Source organism: Lampetra fluviatilis, chromosome 27 (assembly GCF_964198595.1).
Source record: "Lampetra fluviatilis chromosome 27, kcLamFluv1.1, whole genome shotgun sequence".
Taxonomy (NCBI): Eukaryota; Metazoa; Chordata; class Hyperoartia; order Petromyzontiformes; family Petromyzontidae; genus Lampetra; species Lampetra fluviatilis.
The window spans coordinates 3,519,320-3,542,227 of NC_136301.1; the positions used below are offsets into that span (position 1 = coordinate 3,519,320).

Here is a 22,908-nt window from a genome sequence, read left to right on the forward strand (position 1 = left end):
TTCTACGTGACTTTACCGAAAGAACCAAGAAGATGAATCCCTGCAGTCACGAGAGCTTTACATCGAAATTTAATCGCACACACACACACAAACACCCCACCACCAGTTCCTGAAGAACTGCATTAGTGAACGCCTTGTCTTCAGTGAGGTGCCAGTCTGGAGGGTTTACCTCTGGATGAATACGTTTCAGCGCTGGAGGATTTTACTAAATGTTTAGTGGCTTGCTCTTCTTCATAGCACGTGAAATATCCAAGGTCCGGTGCTCGGAACGTCGCCTATTATATATATTTATTTATTTTAGAAGAAGCAACGTGGTTGTGAGTAGTTTTTTTTTAAACATTCGTTTAAGTTTGACCGCCAAACGCGAGACGGTTTGCCGCCAAATCTCCAGCGGTGTCAGGCCAGAGGGTTAAAACCTCAAGATTCGCAGCCGCTGATATCGATAAGACGGCTGTGAAGTCACCCCCACCAACCCCTCCCATCACCAAGGGGCCGTCCATAAATGACGTCACGCGATTTTGGACGAATTTGGACCCCCCCCCACTTCGTCACACGACGTCACAAAAAGTCAGACCCCCCCCCCCCATCGAATATGACGTCACAAAGCTCTGCCCCCTCCCCCCCCAAAAAATAAAACATACTTCAAATCGCTTTAAACTATTGTCATTGTAGTGCGTATTTAATGTGGCGCTGCACTCTGATTTTGTAGGAGAAAACATTAATTAAAAAGTCTATTTAATTAAGTAGAACGTGTTGTCTATGTTTATTTAAAGTTGCGCATTTTATGTGACGTCACATTTCTCACCCCCCCTTACAAATGTCTGACCCCCCCCCCCCCGCCTAGGTGCGTGACGTCATTTATGGACGGCCCCCCAACAACCTCATTGACCAGCGTGGCGAGGGATGGTCTCACAACCAGGGCCGGATCAAGGCGTGGGGGGGCGGGGCTTAAGGGGCTGCGACCCAAGAGGTGCCTTCGTCAGCTGGAGCGGCCTACAGAGATGAAGTGAAACAAATAAAATAGAAATAATAATCGAAATAAAACATTTTAAATTTCGATTTAAAACTTTCGTGACTGCATGGATTCATCTTCTTGGTTCTTTCGGTAAAGCCACGTAGAATGGAAATAATAAAATAATAAAAATTAAACATAATAAAATAATTCTCACGACGTTTCGGCCACAACGCAAGTAGCCGTCCACTATCCCAGCTTAAATAGTCGCTCCAAGCCTGGAGTGTGTCATTCAGACTCTGTCTTCTCGACAGACCTGCTCTCCACCTGAGGACGGCTGCTTGCGTTGTGGCCGAAACGTCGTGAGAATTATTTTATTATGTTTTATTTTTATTATTTTATTATTTCCCTTCTACGTGACTTTACTGAAAGAACCAAGAAGATAAAATATTTTATTTCTATAAATAGAAATAATAATAGAAATAAAATATTTTATTTCTATTATTTTTATTTATTTTACCTACGTGACTTTACCGAAAAAACCTAAGAGTGTGAATCCTTGCAGTCACGAAAGCTTCAAATCTAGAATGAAGTGAAAAGCTTTTTCATTCGTGAATGCCGAATAGTATTTGTTTGTTAGCCTTGTAAAAATACCAATTTTATTTTTCTTCAACTTTGTTTTCCATTTGAAAATATTACTGGCTCACAGTACATGTAGCCCAGGGGTTTACAGCATCTTAATCCGGCCCTGCTCACAACTCCCGCGACTGAAATGCGTTGCTGGGGAAGGCATTCATCCAGCAGTGGATTTGCCGGACGAAGGCCGACAGAGTAAACACATCAAGTGAAAGATTTAAAAAAAAAATTAATGAGCGGTGGCGCAGTGGTTAGCAACACTCCCCCTCTGGAGCAAAGCGAGCGAGACAGAATGTGCTTGCTGCCTTCACAGAATCCCCGCACTGACCAGCGTGGGAAGTATGGTCAAACAACGAACTCCTTGGGGAGGGGGGGGGGTTCTTACGTTGAATGTGAAAAGTTGCCCGGCTTGCGGTATCCACTAGGGGGCGACGCAGCGCACAAAGGACACTCCGCCCGCCGGTCGAAATTAAACACATTCCTGCGGAGGGAGCTGGTAGGAACGTTGGGTTGCTCGGTCAATGGCCAGGGTCAACGGCGCGTGGTGTATTCCGCAAATATGGCCGACTGTGAGGGCGGGCACAAGCCGGCGTGAGTAGGTTAAACGTTGAGATTTATAAGGGCACCACGGGGTGACCAGCCCCTCCCCACCCAGCCCCAACACTCCCACCCCCCACCCAGCCCCACCCTCCCCACCCAGCCCCTCCCCACCCAGCCCCACCACTCCCACCCCCCACCCAGCCCCACCCTCCCCACCCAGCCCCTCCCCACCCTCCCCACCCAGCCCCTCCTCACCCTCCCCTCCCCACCCAGCCCCTCCCCACCCTCCCCACCCAGCCCCTCCCCACCCTCCCCACCCAGCCCCTCCTCACCCTCCCCTCCCCACCCAGCCCCTCCCTACCCTCCCCACCCAGCCCCTCCCTACCCTCCCCACCCAGCTCCTCCCCACCCTCCCCTCCCCACCCAGCCCCTCCCTGCACGACGGACGGACGGACACAACAATCCCCTGTGGGCTGGTGTAACCAGGAGGTTCCTACCAGTACCAATTTTGTGCCACCAATGCAGTCAGTCCACGAGGCCTAGACGAGATCTTTCACTCTGAAGGTGGCATCGACTTCCACCGGATCAAATTTGAGTACGGGGTCAATCGCGGTGAGCTACGCGATGCGCACTTGGAAACGAGTGGGGGCTCTTCGAGTTATTCAGCCGTGCAAAGAGCAATATAGGTGCTGCGCAACCTTTGGCGGGGTTTTTTTCTTCTGTTTGCCAGTATCAAAGTATGAAAAAAAGAAAAGAAAAAAATATTATTTTTCCTACTTTGATACTGACAAACGAAAGGTCCCATGTTGTAGCTGCTCACCCCTAGCTATAAATGCCCTGATAGTGAATTGCCTTTTGGCGTTCTCTGGCAATAGGGGCCGTCCATAAATGACGTCACGCACCTATGGGGGGGGGGGGGGGTCAGACATTTGTGACGATGTGTGACGAGGGGGAGGGGGGGGGGTTGAGAAATGTGACGTCACATCAAAATGCGCAACTTTAAATAAATAGAGACAACACGTTCTACTTAATAAATAGACTTTTTAATAAATGTTTTCTCCTACAACATCAGAGTGCAGCGCCACATTAAATACGCACTACAATGACAATAGTTTAAAGCGATTTGAAGCATGTTTTATTTGGGGGGGGGGGTGGCAGAGCTTTGTGTCGTCATATTTGAGTGGGGTCTGACTTTTGTGACGCCGTGTGACGAAGGGGGGGGGGGTTAAAATCGTCCAAAATGGCGTGACGTCATTTATGGGCAGCCCCATAAAGAAGGCTGCTGTCTCTCGTGCAGGCCAATCAGTTCCAAAGGCAATGCCATATATATAATTATCGCAGCATGTTGTGTTTGCATGTTCACCACAAGTACGTGCAGTACTCGGATTCCTTGCAAAATATTTTCTATTTGATGTTTCAACATCTTAACACCTTCTGTTTCATTGCCAGAAAGGGTAAGATCTACTCTTATCCGTGTTCATATGTTCTGCTCTGGCTCATAGACTGCATCTAACAGAGGGGGTCCTCCTTGCCTTTGAACATATGGCAATTCTCCAGCATCGATTCGGGCAAGGCTGACTCTGCTGATGAGGCACTGTATGTCAAAACTGATGCAGGGTTCGACTGAAAGTATGCACCCCCATAGAGGCCGTGCGATGGCTGCTGAAATGTGTAGCAATAATACTTTAATATTTACTCGTCTACTCATTCTTCCGAGTGAGTGAGCGAATGAGTAAGCAGGCGTGTAGGTGGATGAGTGGGCGATTGGATGAGTGAGTGAGCGAATGAGTAAGCAGGCGTGTAGGTGAATGAGTGGATGATTGGATGAGTGAGTGAGAGAATGAGTAAGCAGGCGTGTATGTGCATGAGTGGGTGATTGGATGAGTGAGTGAGCGAATGAGTAAGCAGGCGTGTAGGTGAATGAGTGGGTGATTGGATGAGTGAGTGAGAGAATGAGTAAGCAGGCGTGTAGGTGCATGAGTGGATGATTGGATGAGTGAGTGAGCGATTGAGTAAGCAGGTGTGTATATGCATGAGTGGGTGATTGGATGAGTGAGTGAGCGAATGAGTAAGCAGGCGTGTAGGTGAATGAGTGGGTGATTGGATGAGTGAGTGAGCGAATGAGTAAGCAGGCGTGTAGGTGAATGAGTGGATGATTGGATGAGTGAGTGAGCGATTGAGTAAGCAGGTGTGTATATGCATGAGTGGATGATTGGATGAGTGAGTGAGCGATTGAGTAAGCAGGTGTGTATATGCATGAGTGGGTGATTGGATGAGTGAGTGAGCGAATGAGTAAGCAGGCGTGTAGGTGAATGAGTGGATGATTGGATGAGTGAGTGAGCGATTGAGTAAGCAGGTGTGTATATGCATGAGTGGGTGATTGGATGAGTGAGTGAGCGAATGAGTAAGCAGGTGTGTATATGCATGAGTGGGTGATTTAATGAGTGAGTGAGCGAATGAGTAAGCAGGCGTGTAGGTGAATGAGTGGGTGATTGGATGAGTGAGTGAGCGAATGAGTAAGCAGGCGTGTAGGTGCATGAGTGGGTGATTGGATGAGTGAGTGAGCCAATGAGTAAGCAGGCGTGTAGGTGAATGAGTGGATGATTGGATGAGTGAGTGAGCGATTGAGTAAGCAGGTGTGTAGGTGCATGAGTGGGTGATTGGATGAGTGAGTGAGCGAATGAGTAAGCAGGTGTGTATATGCATGAGTGGGTGATTTAATGAGTGAGTGAGCGAATGAGTAAGCAGGCGTGTAGGTGAATGAGTGGGTGATTGGATGAGTGAGTGAGCGAATGAGTAAGCAGGCGTGTATGTGCATGAGTGGGTGATTGGATGAGTGAGTGAGCCAATGAGTAAGCAGGCGTGTAGGTGAATGAGTGGATGATTGGATGAGTGAGTGAGCGATTGAGTAAGCAGGTGTGTATATGCATGAGTGGGTGATTTAATGAGTGAGTGAGCGAATGAGTAAGCAGGCGTGTAGGTGAATGAGTGGGTGATTGGATGAGTGAGTGAGCGAATGAGTAAGCAGGCGTGTAGGTGAATGAGTGGGTGATTGGATGAGTGAGTGAGCGAATGAGTAAGCAGGCGTGTAGGTGCATGAGTGGGTGATTGGATGAGTGAGTGAGCCAATGAGCAAGCAGGCGTGTAGGTGAATGAGTGGATGATTGGATGAGTGAGTGAGCGATTGAGTAAGCAGGTGTGTATATGCATGAGTGGGTGATTTAATGAGTGAGTGAGCGAATGAGTAAGCAGGCGTGTAGGTGAATGAGTGGGTGATTGGATGAGTGAGTGAGCGAATGAGTAAGCAGGCGTGTAGGTGAATGAGTGGGTGATTGGATGAGTGAGTGAGCGAATGAGTAAGCAGGCGTGTAGGTGCATGAGTGGGTGATTGGATGAGTGAGTGAGTGAGTGAGCGAATGAGTAAGCAGGCGTGTAGGTGCATGAGTGGGTGATTGGATGAGTGAGTGAGCGAATGAGTAAGCAGGTGTGTATATGCATGAGTGGGTGATTTAATGAGTGAGTGAGCGAATGAGTAAGCAGACGTGTAGGTGAATGAGTGGGTGATTGGATGAGTGAGTGAGCGAATGAGTAAGCAGGCGTGTAGGTGAATGAGTGGGTGATTGGATGAGTGAGTGAGCGAATGAGTAAGCAGGCGTGTAGGTGCATGAGTGGGTGATTGGATGAGTGAGTGAGTGAGCGAATGAGTAAGCAGGCGTGTAGGTGCATGAGTGGGTGATTGGATGAGTGAGTGAGCCAATGAGTAAACAGGCGTGTAGGTGCATGAGTGCGTGATTGGATGAGTGAGTGAGCCAATGAGTAAGCAGGCGTGTAGGTGGATGAGTGGATGATTGGATGAGTGAGTGAGCCAATGAGTAAACAGGCGTGTAGGTGGATGAGTGGATGATTGGATGAGTGAGTGAGCCAATGAGTAAGCAGGCGTGTAGGTGAATGAGTGGGTGATTGGATGAGTGAGTGAGCGAATGAGTAAGCAGGCGTGTAGGTGAATGAGTGGATGATTGAATGAGTGAGTGAGCGAATGAGTAAGCAGGCGTGTAGGTGAATGAGTGGATGATTGGATGAGTGAGTGAGCGAATGAGTAAGCAGGCGTGTATGTGCATGAGTGGGTGATTGGATGAGTGAGTGAGCGAATGAGTAAGCAGGTGTGTATATGCATGAGTGGGTGATTTAATGAGTGAGTGAGCGAATGAGTAAGCAGGCGTGTATGTGCATGAGTGGGTGATTGGATGAGTGAGTGAGCGAATGAGTAAGCAGGCGTGTAGGTGGATGAGTGGATGATTGGATGAGTGAGTGCGCCAGTGGGGTGGTTGCGTGAGAGGATTTCAATGGTTGCTCCGTAAAGTCCACTTCCACGGACCGTATCATTCCCTAACGCGGTGGTGGGTGGGTGGCGACGTAGTTTTCTGTGTGAGTTCCAAATGCAGTCTTCGCCTCACGACCATGGATGGATGGCATCGACAGCACATTCGTAATACAAATTTTACGAGGGGGGAAAAAAATACCCTCCCCCAAAAATATATCATTATTATTATTATTACATCGCCAGGGTAAAGTAAATCATCGGAAGGCCGCCGCCACTACCACGCATGACAGAGCCGGGCCCGGGGGTGAGACAAGGCGATGGTGGGGGTCACCACGAGCCCAGCTGTCCGTCAAAACGGTAAATTACGTTTAATTAGATGCTTCACTGGCCACCGACAGGGAGAAGGGCTGACACGAAGCAGTGCCGGGAAGTCACACGACGATCGGGCGGAAATTGACAAATCGGGCCGGTTAATTTTGTTTTTTTGAACAAAATGTGGAAATCCGAGAGCTCGGAGAGTGGCGGATGGACAGCCCACGGCGGCAGCGGCAACAGCAGCCCGCGTGGAGGATGAAAGGTGATCTGAAGATGCCGACAGTGAGAGGGTGTCATCTTCTTGGTTCTTTCGGTAAAGTCACGTAGAAGGGAAATAATAAAATAATACAAATTTAACATAATAACGCTGCCAAGCCTGGTGGTGTTTCATTCAGACGCTGTCTTTCCGACAGACCTGTTCTTCAACCTGAAGACGGCTGCTTGCGTTGTGGCTGAAACGTCGTGAGAATTATTTTATTATGTTTTATTTTTATTATTTTATTATTTTTATTATTTTATTATTTCCCTTCTACGTGACTTTACCGAAAGAACCAAGAAGATGAATCCCTGCAGTCACGAAAGCTTTAAATCGAAATTTACTCTTTGGTTCTTTCGGTAAAGTCACGTAGGTGAAAGTAATAATACAATAAAAAATAAAAAAGTGAAATTAAATCACGACGTTTCGGGCGCAACACAAGCGTCCTTCATCAGGTGGGGACCACCACAGCGAAAACAGTTGACATTCTTCTTCCAACTGCTTCCACGACATCACGAGAACTGACTTTGATGCACCACCACCACCGCCGCCGCAAGATGTTTTTTTTTCTGACCGGGGGTTGCGAATCCCGGGAAAGTAATTAATTCTTGCGAAAATCTTTTTTTTTTTTAAATCCTTTATATTAAGTTCGCTTGCTTGCTTGCTTGCTTACGACCGTGCAAATCTTTCGGTCGTTTTTTAACCCACTTCCCGTGATCCAATCGAGCTGACATTTTCCACACAGACTCGTTGTGCGAGACAATTAATGTTCGTGAAAAAAAATTCCCAAAATTTTACACTTTTTAGGAAAAACAAATTAAATATTTAATTACCAATTGCTTAATGCTGGCAGACAATCATCTGACCCATAGGTGGCAGCCATCTCAAGCCAGAGGACGAGAGGACTCTAGCCGCCACGCATATAAAGGATTTAGAGTAAAAAACTTTGTTTTTACGGGTTAATTTTTTTTAATATACCGCGCACCGCAGGTGTACCGCCAATACGATCAATTGCTCAATTGGGATCACACAGAGAAGCAGCAGCATCGCCACCTGCTGAGAGAATCGTGCACGCCCTGTCTGTGAAACAGCAGCAGCAGTAGCTTTCTGCTGATAGGCACGCACAGTGCGTTCGTACGCAAAAAATAATAATCTTGTATGGGCGCAATCGTTTGTGCCCATGTAAGATGTACATTTTTTTGTTATCATTCATCCATATTAGAGTGCTTTTTTGGGGGAGTTAGATCGCGTAAATATATTAATGTGTTGTTAAACCCGCCACCAGCCGACACAGCCAACCGGTAAGGGTTGCCACGTGAACAAAACGTGCCAATTCGTCACGAGTACAGCACCACCGGTTGTGTGTTAGAGAGCCAAGCCACAACATTTGCAATGAGCCAAGCCACAACATTTACAACATCTTCAATGTTGTGGCTTGGATCTCCAACACACCGGCGTGCTGTACTAGTGACGAATTGGCCACGTTCTGTTTACGTGATCGCGAAAGCCCACGTGCTAAACTGATCATCATTCACGTTTACAACACTGCAGCTGTGCGAAGTCGTGGGGCTGCGTCGCGAGATATTCTATCGTAAGGGATTTGTCTGAGTGCGACATATATACGTTGACATTTAAACTATCTCACCTGGCAAACCTCCGGAGATGGAACGCCCCGTGCTTTAAGGATGTGGTTTAGTGACGGGTTTCCAAGCAAACACGAAGCATGCAGGTTGACCGTAATCTCCAGATTATAATCATCGTAAGGCACTGCGGTAAAGAAAAACGCAGCCCTAATTCACCTGTGCCCTTTGAGCGCGTAGACTTGCGCGACCAATACTATCCAACCAATGCCGGATGAAGCGAGTGCGGGACCTGTAGCATGATGTTATAAAGGGGCCCTAAAATTTAAAAATAACAAGTAAATATTACAACACGTAAATGTTTAACTTGCGTAGTAAAGTTATCGTATTTTTTTCATTTGCTATACAGCCGGATATTACGACAAATCGCTAACCTTAAACACCCAGTCGTTCATAAAAATTGAAGGCGGTATAGTACTATAGTAATAGAGCGAGTGCAGAATCACTCAACCGAAATTGATAGCTTGAAAGCATTTAGCGCGGGGCCCTTGAAAGTGCAGGACATGTGTAGATACTTTTCCTACTGGGATAATCCCGCACTGTCCGTCCGCCTGATGATGCTAGTTGCAATTGCTGGCGAAACGTCGTACTCGAATTGTAAACCAGCTGAGCTGGTAACGAATTGGCACGTTTTGTTTACGTGACAAACCTTACTAATTGGCTGTGTCGGGTGGTGGCGGGTTTAACGACACATTTATATTTACGCAATCTAACCCCCAAAAAAACCTCTATTATGCATCACTTGTGCCCGGCTGGCAATAAAGTTATTCAAATGTGGTCACACACACAGACACAGTGTACGCACATAGACACAGCCTACACACCTACTGCAGTGGTACGCAAAATAATACTGTGTCACAAAAACAAATATAGTTCCTGGGTAGTATTATTTCCTAATTGCGTATGCCTCACAAGTACAGAAAATGGCTTTTGTTGATCGTAAACTTTGCTTTTGTGACCAGAACATTGATATTTTGAAATGTACCTATTTTCAATGAGAAAACGTGGTGTGCATTTGTGTCATTCCTTCCTGTAAAGTCCTGGTCACAAAAGCAACGTTTGTTGGGGAATAATAGCCATTTTCTACACTTTTTAAGCATAAGCAAGTAAAACATAACACCTAGTACCCAGGAACAAAAATTGTGTTGCATAGTGTAATCATTGGCGTTGTTGTGAACAATATTCTTAGGTTTTTTCGGTAAAGTCACGTAGGTAAAACATTAAAATTAATGAAAGTAAAATAAAAAAAATCACGACGTTTCGGAGGCAACACAAGTCTCCGTCATCATGTGGGACCGTCACAGCCAGATTTGCTGCATCAAGTGAGTTGTGAACAATGTTATAAACAACACGGACAAGCGGATAGCTGTTCATCTATTTGTTTCACCGTATGTGTCAAGGTGTTTTATTTCACGATCCAACTGCCCCACGGCCTCCCGTCATGCGCATATTTTTCAGACGCATTGTTTAAAGACAAGTAGCAACAACAACAACAACATCTTCTTGGTTCTTTCGGTAAAGTCACGTGGAAGGGAAGTAATAAAATAATTAAAATAAAACATAATAAAATAATTCTCACGACGTTTCGGTCACAACGCAAGCAGCCGTCCTCAGGTGAAGACCAGGTCTGTCGGGGAGACAGCGTCTGAATGAAACAGCACCATGCTTGGAGCGTATATTTAATCTGGGTTGGAAGGGGGGAAGGGCGCTTTGCCAAAATAATTTGCATATCAAGAGGAATTTAGCATATTTATGGGAAATGCAGGTATGTGATTAGTACTACTTGTGAAAAAACAACAACAACATCAACAACAACCAAACACACTGGGCCGGTACACCTGCTGATGAGACATTGAATGTCGAAACCTGTCCAGAGATTTTGCTGCTTCTGCTGCTGCGATGAATCAAACCCAGAAGGCCGCGCGACTGATGGAGGGACCGAGATGACGTCTCCGCTTTGTTTCGTGCTTCCGCCGCGTGCCACGCGGACGCCAGACGTTTTGTTTGGGGGGGTCAGTCGCAGGGATGCCTCGCTCGAGTCGCTTTTCAGGGGCTGAAGCAAATTTGCTTTAGAAGCGAACATCGCAGGGTTATAGGCCACGGTACATCGGACGAACACAATGTGCAAGTGTGCTCAGCGATTAAAGGCGATTGAGTTGAGGCCAACTGGTTATTCCGCTTTGGCGGAACTTAGTCAAGCGATGGCAGGTCTGCAGACTAATCCTTGCCTCCGCTGTCATGTATTTCATATATTTCGGTATATATAGAGATATACATATACGCAATAAAAGGACTTATACTGGTAACAACCTCCTGGTTACACCAGCCCACAGGGGATTATTGTGTCCGTCCGTCGTGCAGGGAGGGGTTGGGTGGGGAGGGTGGGGCTGGGTGGGGAGAGGAGGGTGGAGAGGGGCTGGGTGGGGAGGGAGGGTGGGGAAGAGTGGAGTGGAGTGTGTACGTTCAGCCCCTGTTCTACAGAGAGTGAGTGGAGTGGAGTTTGTATGTTCAGCTCCTGTTCTGCAGAGTGAGTGAGTGAGTGGAGTTTGCATGTTGAGCCCCTGTTCTACAGAGAGTGAGTGGAGTGGAGTTTGTATGTTGAGCCCCTGTTCTGCAGAGAGTGAGTGGAGTGGAGTTTGTATGTTCAGCTCCTGTTCTGCAGAGTGAGTGAGTGAGTGGAGTTTGCATGTTGAGCCCCTGTTCTACAGAGAGTGAGTGGAGTGGAGTTTGTATGTTGAGCCCCTGTTCTGCAGAGAGTGAGTGAGTGAAGTTTGTATGTTCAGCTCCGGTATCGGTCCGTGGCCTGTTAGGAACCGGGCCGCACAGCAGCAGGAGGTGATCGCGGTGAGTCCGTGTGTGTACACACTCTACACACCGCATAGTGGTGAGCGGTGAGTCCGTGTGTGTACACACTCTACACACCGCATAGTGGTGAGCGGTGAGTCCGTGTGTGTACACACTCTACACACCGCATAGTGGTGAGCGGTGAGTCCGTGTGTGTACACACTCTACACACCGCATAGTGGTGAGCGGTGAGTCCGTGTGTGTACACACTCTACACACCGCATAGTGGTGAGCGGTGAGTCAGCGCGTGGAACCCGCCCCCATTGTTTTATTATTCACAACTTCCATCCGCGCCTCTTCCCCGCACTGCGCACTCGTCTCAGTGTCACAGTGTTGCTGAGCCCACGAGCTGCTAGCCCCTAGTAGCCAACCTGAGTAAAACAAACAAACGTCGCCGGAGAGCTTCTTTGAAAAGGGGGAAAGACCCAATGATGACCCCCCTCCCCACCCCATCCCCGGTCCGTGAAAAAATTGTCTTCCACGAAACCGACTCCCTGGGTGCCAAACATGTTGGGGAGCGCCGCCTTAGAGCCTCGTCTCACTCCCGGCGTTGGACCAGAGGACGACGCCAAGAGGCGAATGTCCCACGCCTTTCGGCGTTGTCGGAGCTGTTCTGCCCCCGAGGGTTCCACACTGCCGGTGTCCCGACCTCCTTGCGTGAGACATCGGCTCGGCCCGTGTCGAGTGGCCGCCTAAAGCGGTTTCTCTGTCCGAGGTGGCAGGGACATTCGACAGCGGAGGCGCGAATCGACGCGTGGGGTGGAGGAGGAGGAGGAGGCGTGCTGCGAGCAGAAGGCGTGCGAGCGCGTGCCGCGTGTGAGGGAGGGGTGGAGGAGGAGGGCAGTCGTCCTGCCTCTGCCGTGAGATAGCGGGACCAGAGGGGGCTGGGGCATGGTGGGGGTGAGGGTGGTGAGCGGGGGGAGTGGGGGAAGGGTGGGGGTAGCGGGGGGGAGCGGTGGGGGGAGCAGGGGGGAGCGGTGGGGGTGAGGGTGGTGAGCGGGGGGGGGGGGAGCGGGGGGGGGGAGCGGTGGGGGAGCGGTGGGGGGTGAGTGGGCGAGTGGATGGGTGAGTGGGCGAGTGGGTGGGTCAGTGGGCGAGTAGGTGGGTGAGTGGGCGAGTGGATGAGTGAGCGAGTGGATGGGTGAGTCAGTGGGCGAGTGGGTGGGTGAGTAGGCGAGTGGATGAGTGAGCGAGTGGATGGGTGAGTGGGCGAGTGGATGGGTGAGTGGGCGAGTGGATGGGTGAGTGGGCGAGTGGATGGGTCAGTAGGTGAGTGGATGAGTAAATAGGCGAGTGGATGAGTGAGTAGGTGAGTGAGTGAGTGCACGGGTCAGTATTTGGCTAAACACACACACACACAAACGCGTAAGTAGTTTACGCGAACAATACCGAGGCTCACTCGACGGACTGGTTTCCCCGGCTTGTAGTCCGCCGACAGCGCTGTTCTTGGGTGTCGGTCCTTTTGTTTATAAACAACGCGGAAGGTCGCCTGCACGATGGGGTGGGTGGGTGGGTGCCCCCCCCAGCCCCCCCCAGCCCCCTCCCCTCCAGCCCCCCAGCCACCAGCTCCCGCCCATCCAACCCCCCACCATCTCAGCCCCTCCTCCAGCCCCCCAGCCCCCACCAGCCCCCCTCCCACCAGCTCAGCCCCCCCTCCAGCCCCCCAGCCCCCACCAGCTCAGCCCCCCCCTCCAGCCCCCCCTCCAGCCCCCCCCCTCCCCTCCAGCCCCCCCCCCCTTCCAGCTCCCCTCCGACTCGGCCTCTAAACGAGTACGCGGAGCGGTGCGTAGAACGAAACAAAAACAACGTCGCCACTCAGGAGACAAAGGCGGCCGGGCGTGGTGCTGGTCAGTGAGTGAGTGGGGAGTGGTTAGTGCACCGCTCCCCACAACACGCACGCACACAACAACAACAACAACAACCGCCATTCGCCACTAAGTGGCGGTGACGTCACCACGACGCTTGTGCCAGGCCATGTGCACCTTGAGGCTACCACGTGAAGTGTCGAACGCCCGCTAACAGGAGGTCACGGGGCAGACCCAGCAGGTGCCACGGGTCGACTGACCGAGATGACCGAGATGACTGGCTGATGCACCACCTGTGCCCCCTACTGTGCCAACTTGCTGCGCTTTAGCCACCCGGCGCTCCGCACACAAACACACACACAAACACACACACACGCACACACACACGCACACACGCAGGTCAGATGTGCTCGAGCCGGTACCGCTGAGAGTCCGGGTTCGACACCATCCTCAGGCGGCAGCCACGGGCGATGAAAATCGGCCTGCCGGACGCGGCGAGTCGATGGTTCTCGGCCCAGTGGCCACCGGCTGTGTAGGTGTGGGGTGGGCCAGCGCCACGCCACGTACGTTTCCGAGTTTGTCTCACCAGTGGCAATGTTTACACACCAGCCACTCATCCGAGGCCGAGTTTACCTAGGGGAGACCCAGGACCGGTTAAGAACCTCCTCACCGGTGGTGACCGTGAGCTGGGAATCGAACCCGGGTGGCCGACTCCGTAGCGCAAGCTCCTACCACCACCTAAACCATCATCAGCAGCAGCAGCCACTTCCATCCACCCATCCCGTCGCATCCCACCCACGCATTATCCATCTGCCCTATCACCTCTCCCCGCACTCTCTCCGCTCGCCTCTCCCATCACCACCCCTCCCTCCCTCCCCATCGCTGTTGACAAATGACATCCTCACCCTGAACGGACGGCAGCGCTCCGGTTCATATGTTTATGACGTTTGGTGAAGGGGCGATTTGGACGCTGCCAAATTTGTGTACTCGTCGGCGATGATGTGACGCGCGTGTAGGGTGGGGTGGGAGGGGGGAGCGGTGGCGCAGTGGTTAGCGCACCGCGCTACGAACCAGGTGACGCGTGTTTCTTTCCATCTCACGGCCACCAAGACGAGTGACAAATATCTGAGCCGGTCATGGGCCTCCCGCAGGTGGACTCGGCCTCAAATGAGTACTTGGTGCGGTGCGTAAACGTTGCCACTAGGGGAGACAAAGGTGGTCGGGCGTGGTGTCTCGTACGCACGTTTGTTGAACATATTTCACATCCTTTTTGATTCTTTCAGTAAAGTCACGAAGATAGAAAATTTAGAGATCACGACGTTTCGATCGCAACCGCAAGCGACCGTCTTCACGGTCACAAGCGACCTGAAGACGGCTGCTTGCGGTTGCGGTCGAAACGTCGTGATTGATACATTTTCTACCCACGTGGCTTTACCGAAAGAACCAAAGAGCATGGATTCCTGCAGTCACGAAAGCTTCAAATCAAGATAATTTCACATCGTTCGGAGGTGCGGGGTGAAAGGACAACAAACTAAACACTAAAAGCAGTTCTAAATAAATAAATTAAAACATTTCCCCAATCCAATTACTTGTGATACTAATAACAACAATAATAGTAGTAGTATATCTTCTTGGTTCTTTCGGTAAAGTCACGTAGAATGGAAATAATAAAATAATAAAAATAAAACATAATAAAATTATTCTCACAAGATAGATAATTATTTTATTATGTTTTATTTTTACTATTTTATTATTTCCATTCTACGTGACTTTACCGAAAGAACCAAGAAGATGAATCCCTGCAGTCACGAAAGCTTTAAATCGAAAAGTAGTAGTATAATTATCATCGTGGCCAGCTATCCCACAAGCAGCTCCCACGATCTCTCCCCCCGCTGCCACCCCCCGGTCACGGCGTGAAAACAAATCCCACAAGCAGCTCCTGCCGCGCGCGAGATGATTCGTGCCTCGCTCCCAACTCCGCGGTGTGAACGTCTTCGCGGGCTCCAGCCCCTCCTGATCCTCCCTCTCACCCCACCCCCCGATCTCTCTCTAGGATAGCGAGGAGAGAATACGGTGCTACGGTGCCGGCAGTCTTACAAGTTGTTGACGCTATCTTTTTAAAAATGTGTTTATTGTTCTTATTATTGTACACATGTCAGCCGGTCACGTTTGCTCTAGTTTAGTTTAAACGGCGACTGAGCGAAGACAGGAAGTGGTGATGATGATGATGATGGTGGTGGTTGTGATGATGATGGTGGTTGTGATGATGATGGTGGTGATTGTGATGATGATGATGGTGGTGATGATGGTGGTGGTGATGATGATGGTGGTGGTGGTGATGATTAGGATGGTAGTGGTGATGATGATGGTGGTTGTGATGATGATGATGGTTGTGATGATGATGATGGTGGTGATGATGGTGGTGATGATGATGATGGTTGTGATGATGATGGTGGTGATGATGATGGTTGTGATGATGATGATGGTGGTGATCATGATGATGATGGTGTTTGTGTATATTTGCCCAGCGTAACGAAGGGCGGACTGAGCACGTGATGTTTGCCACGTGATGTCAACACGCAAGTCAGCTGGCAAACTCGGGGCAATAACACTGTGTAACAAAAACATAATGTTTTTGTTCCTGGGTACTAAGTGTTGTGTTTTGATTGCTTATGCCTCAAAAGTACAGAAAATGGCTATTATTCCCCACAAACGTTGCTTTTGTGACCAGGACAGTGATATTTTGAAATTCACCTGTTTTCAATGAGAAAACGTGTGCATGTGTTTCTTTCCTTCACGTAAAGCCCTGGTCACAAAAGCAACGTTTTTTAGGAGAATAATACCCATTTCTATACTTTTTAACTATAAGCAATTAAAAAAACAACACTTAGTACCCAGGAACAAAAAAATGTTAATTACGCTGATAAATAGATACTTACCTATCTATTTATCAGCGTAATTAATTGTTTAATTTGCCTACACGTTGGCAGGCATGCAGCTGCGTGCGGCTCTCTCTCTCTCGCTCTCTCGTGTCGCTGCTCGCAAGATGAACGACGTCGTGCCGGCGATAGGCTGAAGCAGACCCACGACCGTAGCCATCACGAAACAACGCCCGACGTCTTCGCCAAGTGACACCGTGGCTCTGAATCGTCGCTTGTATTGCTATGGGCAGGTGGATTATAATAAAACAAAGGCGACGTTTCGCGCAATGGGCCTTCCCTCGTAGCTGAGAAACGGCCGCAACGGAGACGGAGCGAGAGGTGGGGGTTTACATAAAGAAAAAAAAAATACGAAATGACGAACGAAGCAAAGTGCCGACTACACCGAGCATCTTCTTGTTTCCACTGATCGTAAAAAAAAAGAGATGGAGCGACTGAGATCAGCGCGGGCGTAAGGGGACATAAAGCCATCATTGCGAGACGGTTTAAGGGGAGGCACTCGCCCAGCAGTGGATAGATCATGGCTGACCACGGTGGCGAAGAGATGTTAACTACCTCGCCTGGTATGCAGGTGGTCGTGGGTTCCATCCCGACCCTGACGATGCCTGCTGCTGTATATTTGGAGTTTGCGTGTCTCTCTCATCATCATCATCATCATCACGGTGGCGAGGAGATGTTAACTACCTCGCCTGGTATACAGGTGGTCGTGTGTTCCATCCCGACCCTGACGATGCCTGCTGCTGTATATGTGGAGTTTGTGTCTCTCTCTCTCATCATCATCACGGCGGCTAGGAGATGTTAACTACCTCGCCTGGTATACAGGTGGTCGTGGGTTCCATCCCGACCCTGACGATGCCTGCTGCTGTATATTTGGAGTTTGCGTGTCTCTCTCTCTCATCATAATCATCACGGTGGCTAGGAGATGTTAACTACATCGCCTGGTGTGCAGGAGGTCGTGGGTTCCATCCCAACCCTGACGATGCCTGCTGTATATTTGGAGTTTGCGTGTCTTTGTCTCTCATCATCATCACGGTGGCTAGGAGATGTTAACTACCTCGCCTGGTGTACAGGAAGTCGTGGGTTCCATCCCGACCCTGACGATGCCTGTTGCTGTATATTTGGAGTTTGTGTGTCTCTCTCTCTCATCATAATCACGGCGGCTAGGAGATGTTAACTACCTCGCCTGGTGTGCAGGAGGTCGTGGGTTCCATCCCAACCCTGACGATGCCTGCTGTATATTTGGAGTTTGCGTGTCTTTGTCTCTCATCATCATCACGGTGGCTAGGAGATGTTAACTACCTCGCCTGGTGTGCAGGAGGTCGTGGGTTCCATCCCAACCCTGACGATGCCTGCTGTATATTTGGAGTTTGCGTGTCTCTCTCTCTCTCTGCCCGTGGTCGCGTCGATTTTTCTCCGGGTCCTCCGGTTTTCCCCTCCACATTTAGACTCAACGTCGCGCGTTTAGAGTCTTCGGTTATTACTATAAATTGTCACGCGGTGATCATACGGGAAGCCACTTCGCCGAGCCATCATTTGTGATAGATCACTTCTGAAAAAGAGCTACTACATAGCTCAGCGGACCTTACCTGGTAAAATAAAAAATAAGTTTCTAGTTTAATAGTGTTCAGAGGCTATCGCTCTTGTTTTAGCGATAGGAGAGCCTTGCCGAGTCTCAAGACCCCCCTTTTCAGGAGGGTCCTGCCAAGTTTTTGCTGCAATCGGCAGGGGGGGGGGGGGCTTGTAAACCAGAGGGGTGACAAAGACGGCCGGGCGTGGTGCTGGCCACCCACCCACCTCTGCCGTGTTGCCGTGTCGGCCTTCATAGAGTGCTCGCGAACAGCACTTGCCCCAACAGTCTGTTGAGGCTATATATGAGGGGGGGGGGTCTTTGTCTTTGCACTACGTACAATGCAACAGAGTCCTCTCGCTACACACAACGGGTGGTGTATTTGCAAGTGGTTGGCGTGTATATGGTCTCACAAAGTTAATTGTAATTGGAACGGATGAAGATTTGACATTGATGCGGGGTGGGGGGGCAATGATTCCTGCTGCCGTGTGTGCGATCCCGAGTTGAGCGACATGCATTGTGCTGTGCGATCGAACCCTCGTTGTTGACCAAAGTTTTAAAAAAGACGGTTACAAAATGGCCGGCTCTATGCGAGTGACGTCACAGGGTCTCGAACGTCCGCGGCGGAAGCAGACGGCGGAACGCGTTCGACGACATCCGGCGAACAGTTCACCCTGACCACGATCACTCCCTCCTCCTCCTCATCCTCCTCCTCCTCGCAGACACAGCGGTGGGAACATCACCCGCATCATCGGAACATCGCCGCCGGGCCGATGCTGCACCACATCTCGCTCATGAATTTGTAAAGAGCACGCCCGGTAGTGCTGCGACGGGGGCAATGGCCTCCACCGCACACACCGCGCGTCCCACCCATCCCACCACCACCACAACCTCCTCCTCATTCCCAACCTCCAAGTCGCTCGCCTCATCCTCCATCGCGCACACCACGCGTCCCACCCATCACCACCCATCACCCCCACAACCTCCTCCTTCTATTACCCAACCTCCAAGTCGCTCGCCCCATCCTCCACCCATCACACCACGCGTCCCACCCATCACCACCCCCACAACCTCATCCTCATTCCCAACCTCCAAGTCGCTCGCCCCATCCTCCACCCATCACACCACGCGTCCCACCCATCACCACCACCACAACCTCATCCTCATTCCCAACCTCCAAGTCGCTCGCCCCATCCTCCACCCTGCACACCACGTGTCCCACCCATCCCACCCATCACCACCCCAACAACCTCCTCCTCATATTCCCAACCTCCAAGTCGCTTTCCCCATCCCCCACACTGCACTCCGCGCGTCCCACCCATCCCACCCATCACCACCCCAACAACCTCCTCCTCATATTCCCAACCTCCAAGTCGCTCGCCCCATCCCCCACACTGCACTCCGCGCGTCCCGACCGCCAGCAACCTCCGCCTCCTATTCCCTATTCCCAACCTCCAAGTTGCTCACCCTGTGCTGTCCAGGAAACGCTCTCGCATCGTTCGCCCACACGCCGCGACGCCTTCTCCATTTATATTCCGCAACGCCTTCACACTCGTCTCGTGTGTGCTCACTTTTATTTAGAAGAAGAAGAACAACAACAACAACTCCATCCCATTCCGACTTTGGTGAACTTCCACGGTGCGCACGCATCGACAGAACCGCGTCTAATGAGGGGGGAGGTGGTCGGAGTGAGTTCAATTTGCCAGGTCAACGCATTAATTAGCCAACACATTTAAAGGACGTGTTTGGGTGGGGCGGATGAAAGTTGGGCCATGAAGCGTCTTGCTATCGAGGTGCGTGGGCCAGCCAGTACACGTCACAGACACGTCACAGATACGTCACAGGCACGGCACAGATACGTCACATGCACGTCACAGATACGTCACAGACGCGTCACAGACATGTGACGTCAACGTACACAGTTCAGCTCCCCTCGTTTCTCAGTGCAACTCGCGTGTACAACAAACGAACAAAGACGCGAACTGCGATGTTTAATTGCTGGATATTTCTACACGTGACGCAAACCGGTTTTAACCGTCTATTCTCTTTAACACACGTACTTGGTAAAGCAACAACAACAAAAACCCATGCGATTGTAACGCCCCTCTAGGATCGAGAGTCTAGACCAGAGTGGTTCTTCTTCTTCTTAACTCGGGGGGCACGTACCCCCTGGGGATGCAAGATGACCTTTCTGGGGGGGGGGGGGGCGAGACAAGGCAATATTTTTTTTAGAATGATCGAAAACACAAATCAAGCACTGGTACACGTGTAATCAACTTACTTAGTTTCATATTATTGATTCTTTCGGTAAAGTCACGTAGAAGGGAAATAATAAAAATAAAACAATAAAATTATCACGATGTTTCGATTGCAACACAAGCAATCATCATCAGCAAGACATTTTCTTGCTGTGGGTTTCACACCTGATGATGATTGCTTGTGTTGCAATCGAAACGTCGTGAGAATTTGATTGTTTTATATTTATATTATTTTATTATTTCCCTTCTACGTGACTTTACCGAAAAAAACAACAATATGAATCCCTGCAGTCGCGAAAGCTTTGAATCTAAATTTACTTTGTTTCATCAAACCCGACGTCTTTATTCACATTATAAAAAAGAACATATTTACGATCGCGAAACCAAAAGCGGCGCAAGTCTGCGGCAAAGGTTAAGAGCCACTTGCTCCAGCTCTGCGCTAACCACTGCGCCACCGCTCTCTCACCGCCGTACTTAACCCCCACCCCACACACCGCCCCACACACCCCCCCCACACCGCCCCCACACCCCCCCCCACACACACTCCCCCCCACACACCCCCCCACACACACCCCCCCACACACCCCCCCACATACACCCCCACACACACCCCCCCCCACACACTCCCCCCCACACACTCCCCCCCACACCCCCCCCCCCACACACACCCCCACACACACCCCCCCCACACACTCCCCCCCACACACCCCCCCCCACACACCCCCCCCCACACACCCCCCCACACACCCCCCCACACACACCCCCACACACACCCCCACACACACCCCCCCCCCACACTCCCCCCCACACACTCCCCCCCACACACACACACCCCACACACCGCCCCCACCCCTCGCTCAGAGAGAACCGTCGCCCAGCCGACCCAGAAACATCCCCAGAGGCAATGTGCACCCGGGACTCAGCGTGCCGCCAACCCCTACGTCCGCTCAGCCCTAAACTGTAACGGCTGCGCAGCCTCCAGCCCCGATCGATGTTTGGTGGTCGCGCGCGTGCACGCACGCACGCACGCGGTCACGCACGTGGTGTCACGCACGCGCGGTCACGCACGTGGTGTCACGCACGCGCACGCACGTGGGGTCACGCGCGTGGTCACGCGCGGTCACGCACGCGGTCATCAACGACGGTTGCAGGGGGGGGGAGACAAAGGCGGCCGGGCACGTGTGATAAATCGTGACGGCTGTTTCACCACTAGCACCACCACTACCACCACCACCTCCTCCTCGTGGTTTGGTCAATAGGCGCTCGCAAACCACCGTCCTCGCTCGCTCGCTCGCTGCTCACCCACCGCAGGTGCGGGCGGTGCGCGTGAGTCGCCTGTGGATGAGACGCGGAGCCTCCGCACGCTGCTCATTGGTATGGCGCGTGCGTGTGTGCTGTGTGTGCGTGCTGTGTGTGTGTGCGTGTGCTGTGTGCGTGTGTGCTGTGTGTGCTGTGTGTGTGTGCTGTGTGTGTGTGTGTGTGCTGTGTAGTGTGTGTGCTGTGTGTGTGTGCTGTGTGTGTGCGTGCGTGTACTGTGTGCGCGTGTACTGTGTGCATGCGCGTGTGTACTTTGTGTGTGTGTACTGTGTGTAGTGTGTACTGTGTGTGTACTGTGTGTGTGTACTGTGTGTGTACTGTGCGTGTTTGCGTACTGTGCGTGTTTGTGGGTACCTGCGTATCACTGTGCGTGCAGTAAACATCGCCACTGGGGAGACAAAGGCGGCCGGGAGTGGTGCTGGCCACCCACCCCCTCGTGTGCCGTGCCGGCCTTAATAGGTGCTCGCAAACAGCACTTGCCCCAACAATCTGTATGGCTATACGGGGGAGCTTTGTCTTATATGTATGTATGTGCATGCATCAATGTGCACGTTTGGGTGTACACGCGGAGCGGTGGGGCAGTGGTTAACGTCATGAGCTCGGAACCCGGCGACTCGAGTTCGATTCCAGCTCACGGCCCAACATCGGTGGCGATTGTGTGATCCGGTCCTGGGCCTCCCCTAGGTCGACTCAGCCTCAAATCAGTACCTGGTGCGGTGTCTAAACGTCAGCACTGGGGGAGACAAAGGCGGCCGGGCGTAGTGTTGGCCACCCACCGCCTCGTGCGCCGTGGCCGGCTGGCATGGGTGCTCGCGAACAGCACTTGCCCCAATAGTCCGTGCAGGCTATGCGGGGTGGGGGATCTTTGTCTTTGTATCTATGTGCGCGTGTGATAGAGCGGGGGGGGGGGAGAAGTGGGGAGAGGTGAAGGGAGGAGAGAGAGGGGAGAGATAGGGGGACACGGAGGAGCAAATGAGAGAGATTGGGGAGTGGAGAGAGAGAGAGGGAGGGAGGAGGGGGAGAGAGAGAGAGTGGTTGGTTGGGTAGCTTGGTGGGTTGATAGGTAGGTGGGTGTGTGCGTGTGGTGTGTGTGAGAGAGGGGGGGAGCGGTGGTGATGGGGAGGGAGGGCGCCTCCCCTAATACCGTACTCCTCACAGCAGCTCCCGTCCGCTCTCCTCACACTCAGCAGAGAGGAGGACGAGGAGAGACACACAGCGAGAGAGAGAGAGAGGCAGGGAGGAGGAGGAGTGCGTCGCGGAAGGAGAGAGCGAGAGAGAGAGAGAAACATTATGCCTTCCTCGGAGGAGCGAGCAATCCGTGAGTAGAAGGAGACGCACGACCCCGACACTCTCTCGCCTCGCCGTCCGCACACGGAAGAACTCGCACGATACGTACGCAGATACACGCACACACACACGCACACACACACACGCACACGTCGGCACGCATAGTGAACGTACGTGGATACGCGTGTGCGCTACGATCACCCCTCGTACAGCCTTGCGCAGACTCGGGGG

The 22,908-nt window shown here is 51.4% G+C and overlaps 1 protein-coding gene and 1 long non-coding RNA gene across 8 annotated transcripts in view; one reads left to right on the plus strand and one right to left on the minus strand.

Annotated features, from left to right (window-relative positions):
* Nucleotides 1-22,908, minus strand: part of LOC144942307 (uncharacterized) — a 549,184-nt gene that overhangs the window by 159,972 nt on the left and 366,304 nt on the right. The gene's annotated exons all lie outside the window — the stretch shown is intronic.
* SYT7 (synaptotagmin 7) overlaps nucleotides 21,429-22,908 on the plus strand; it is a 223,095-nt gene continuing 221,615 nt past the window's right edge. For 6 of the 7 annotated variants that reach the window (XM_078869077.1, XM_078869079.1, XM_078869084.1 and 3 more), the window contains exon 1: nucleotides 22,513-22,708. In XM_078869077.1, the coding sequence (XP_078725203.1) occupies nucleotides 22,681-22,708 (28 nt within the window). In that variant the 5' untranslated portion in view covers nucleotides 22,513-22,680. Of the gene's footprint in view, nucleotides 21,448-22,512; nucleotides 22,709-22,908 lie in introns of those variants that run through there. The other variant, XM_078869078.1, reaches the window with a different exon arrangement.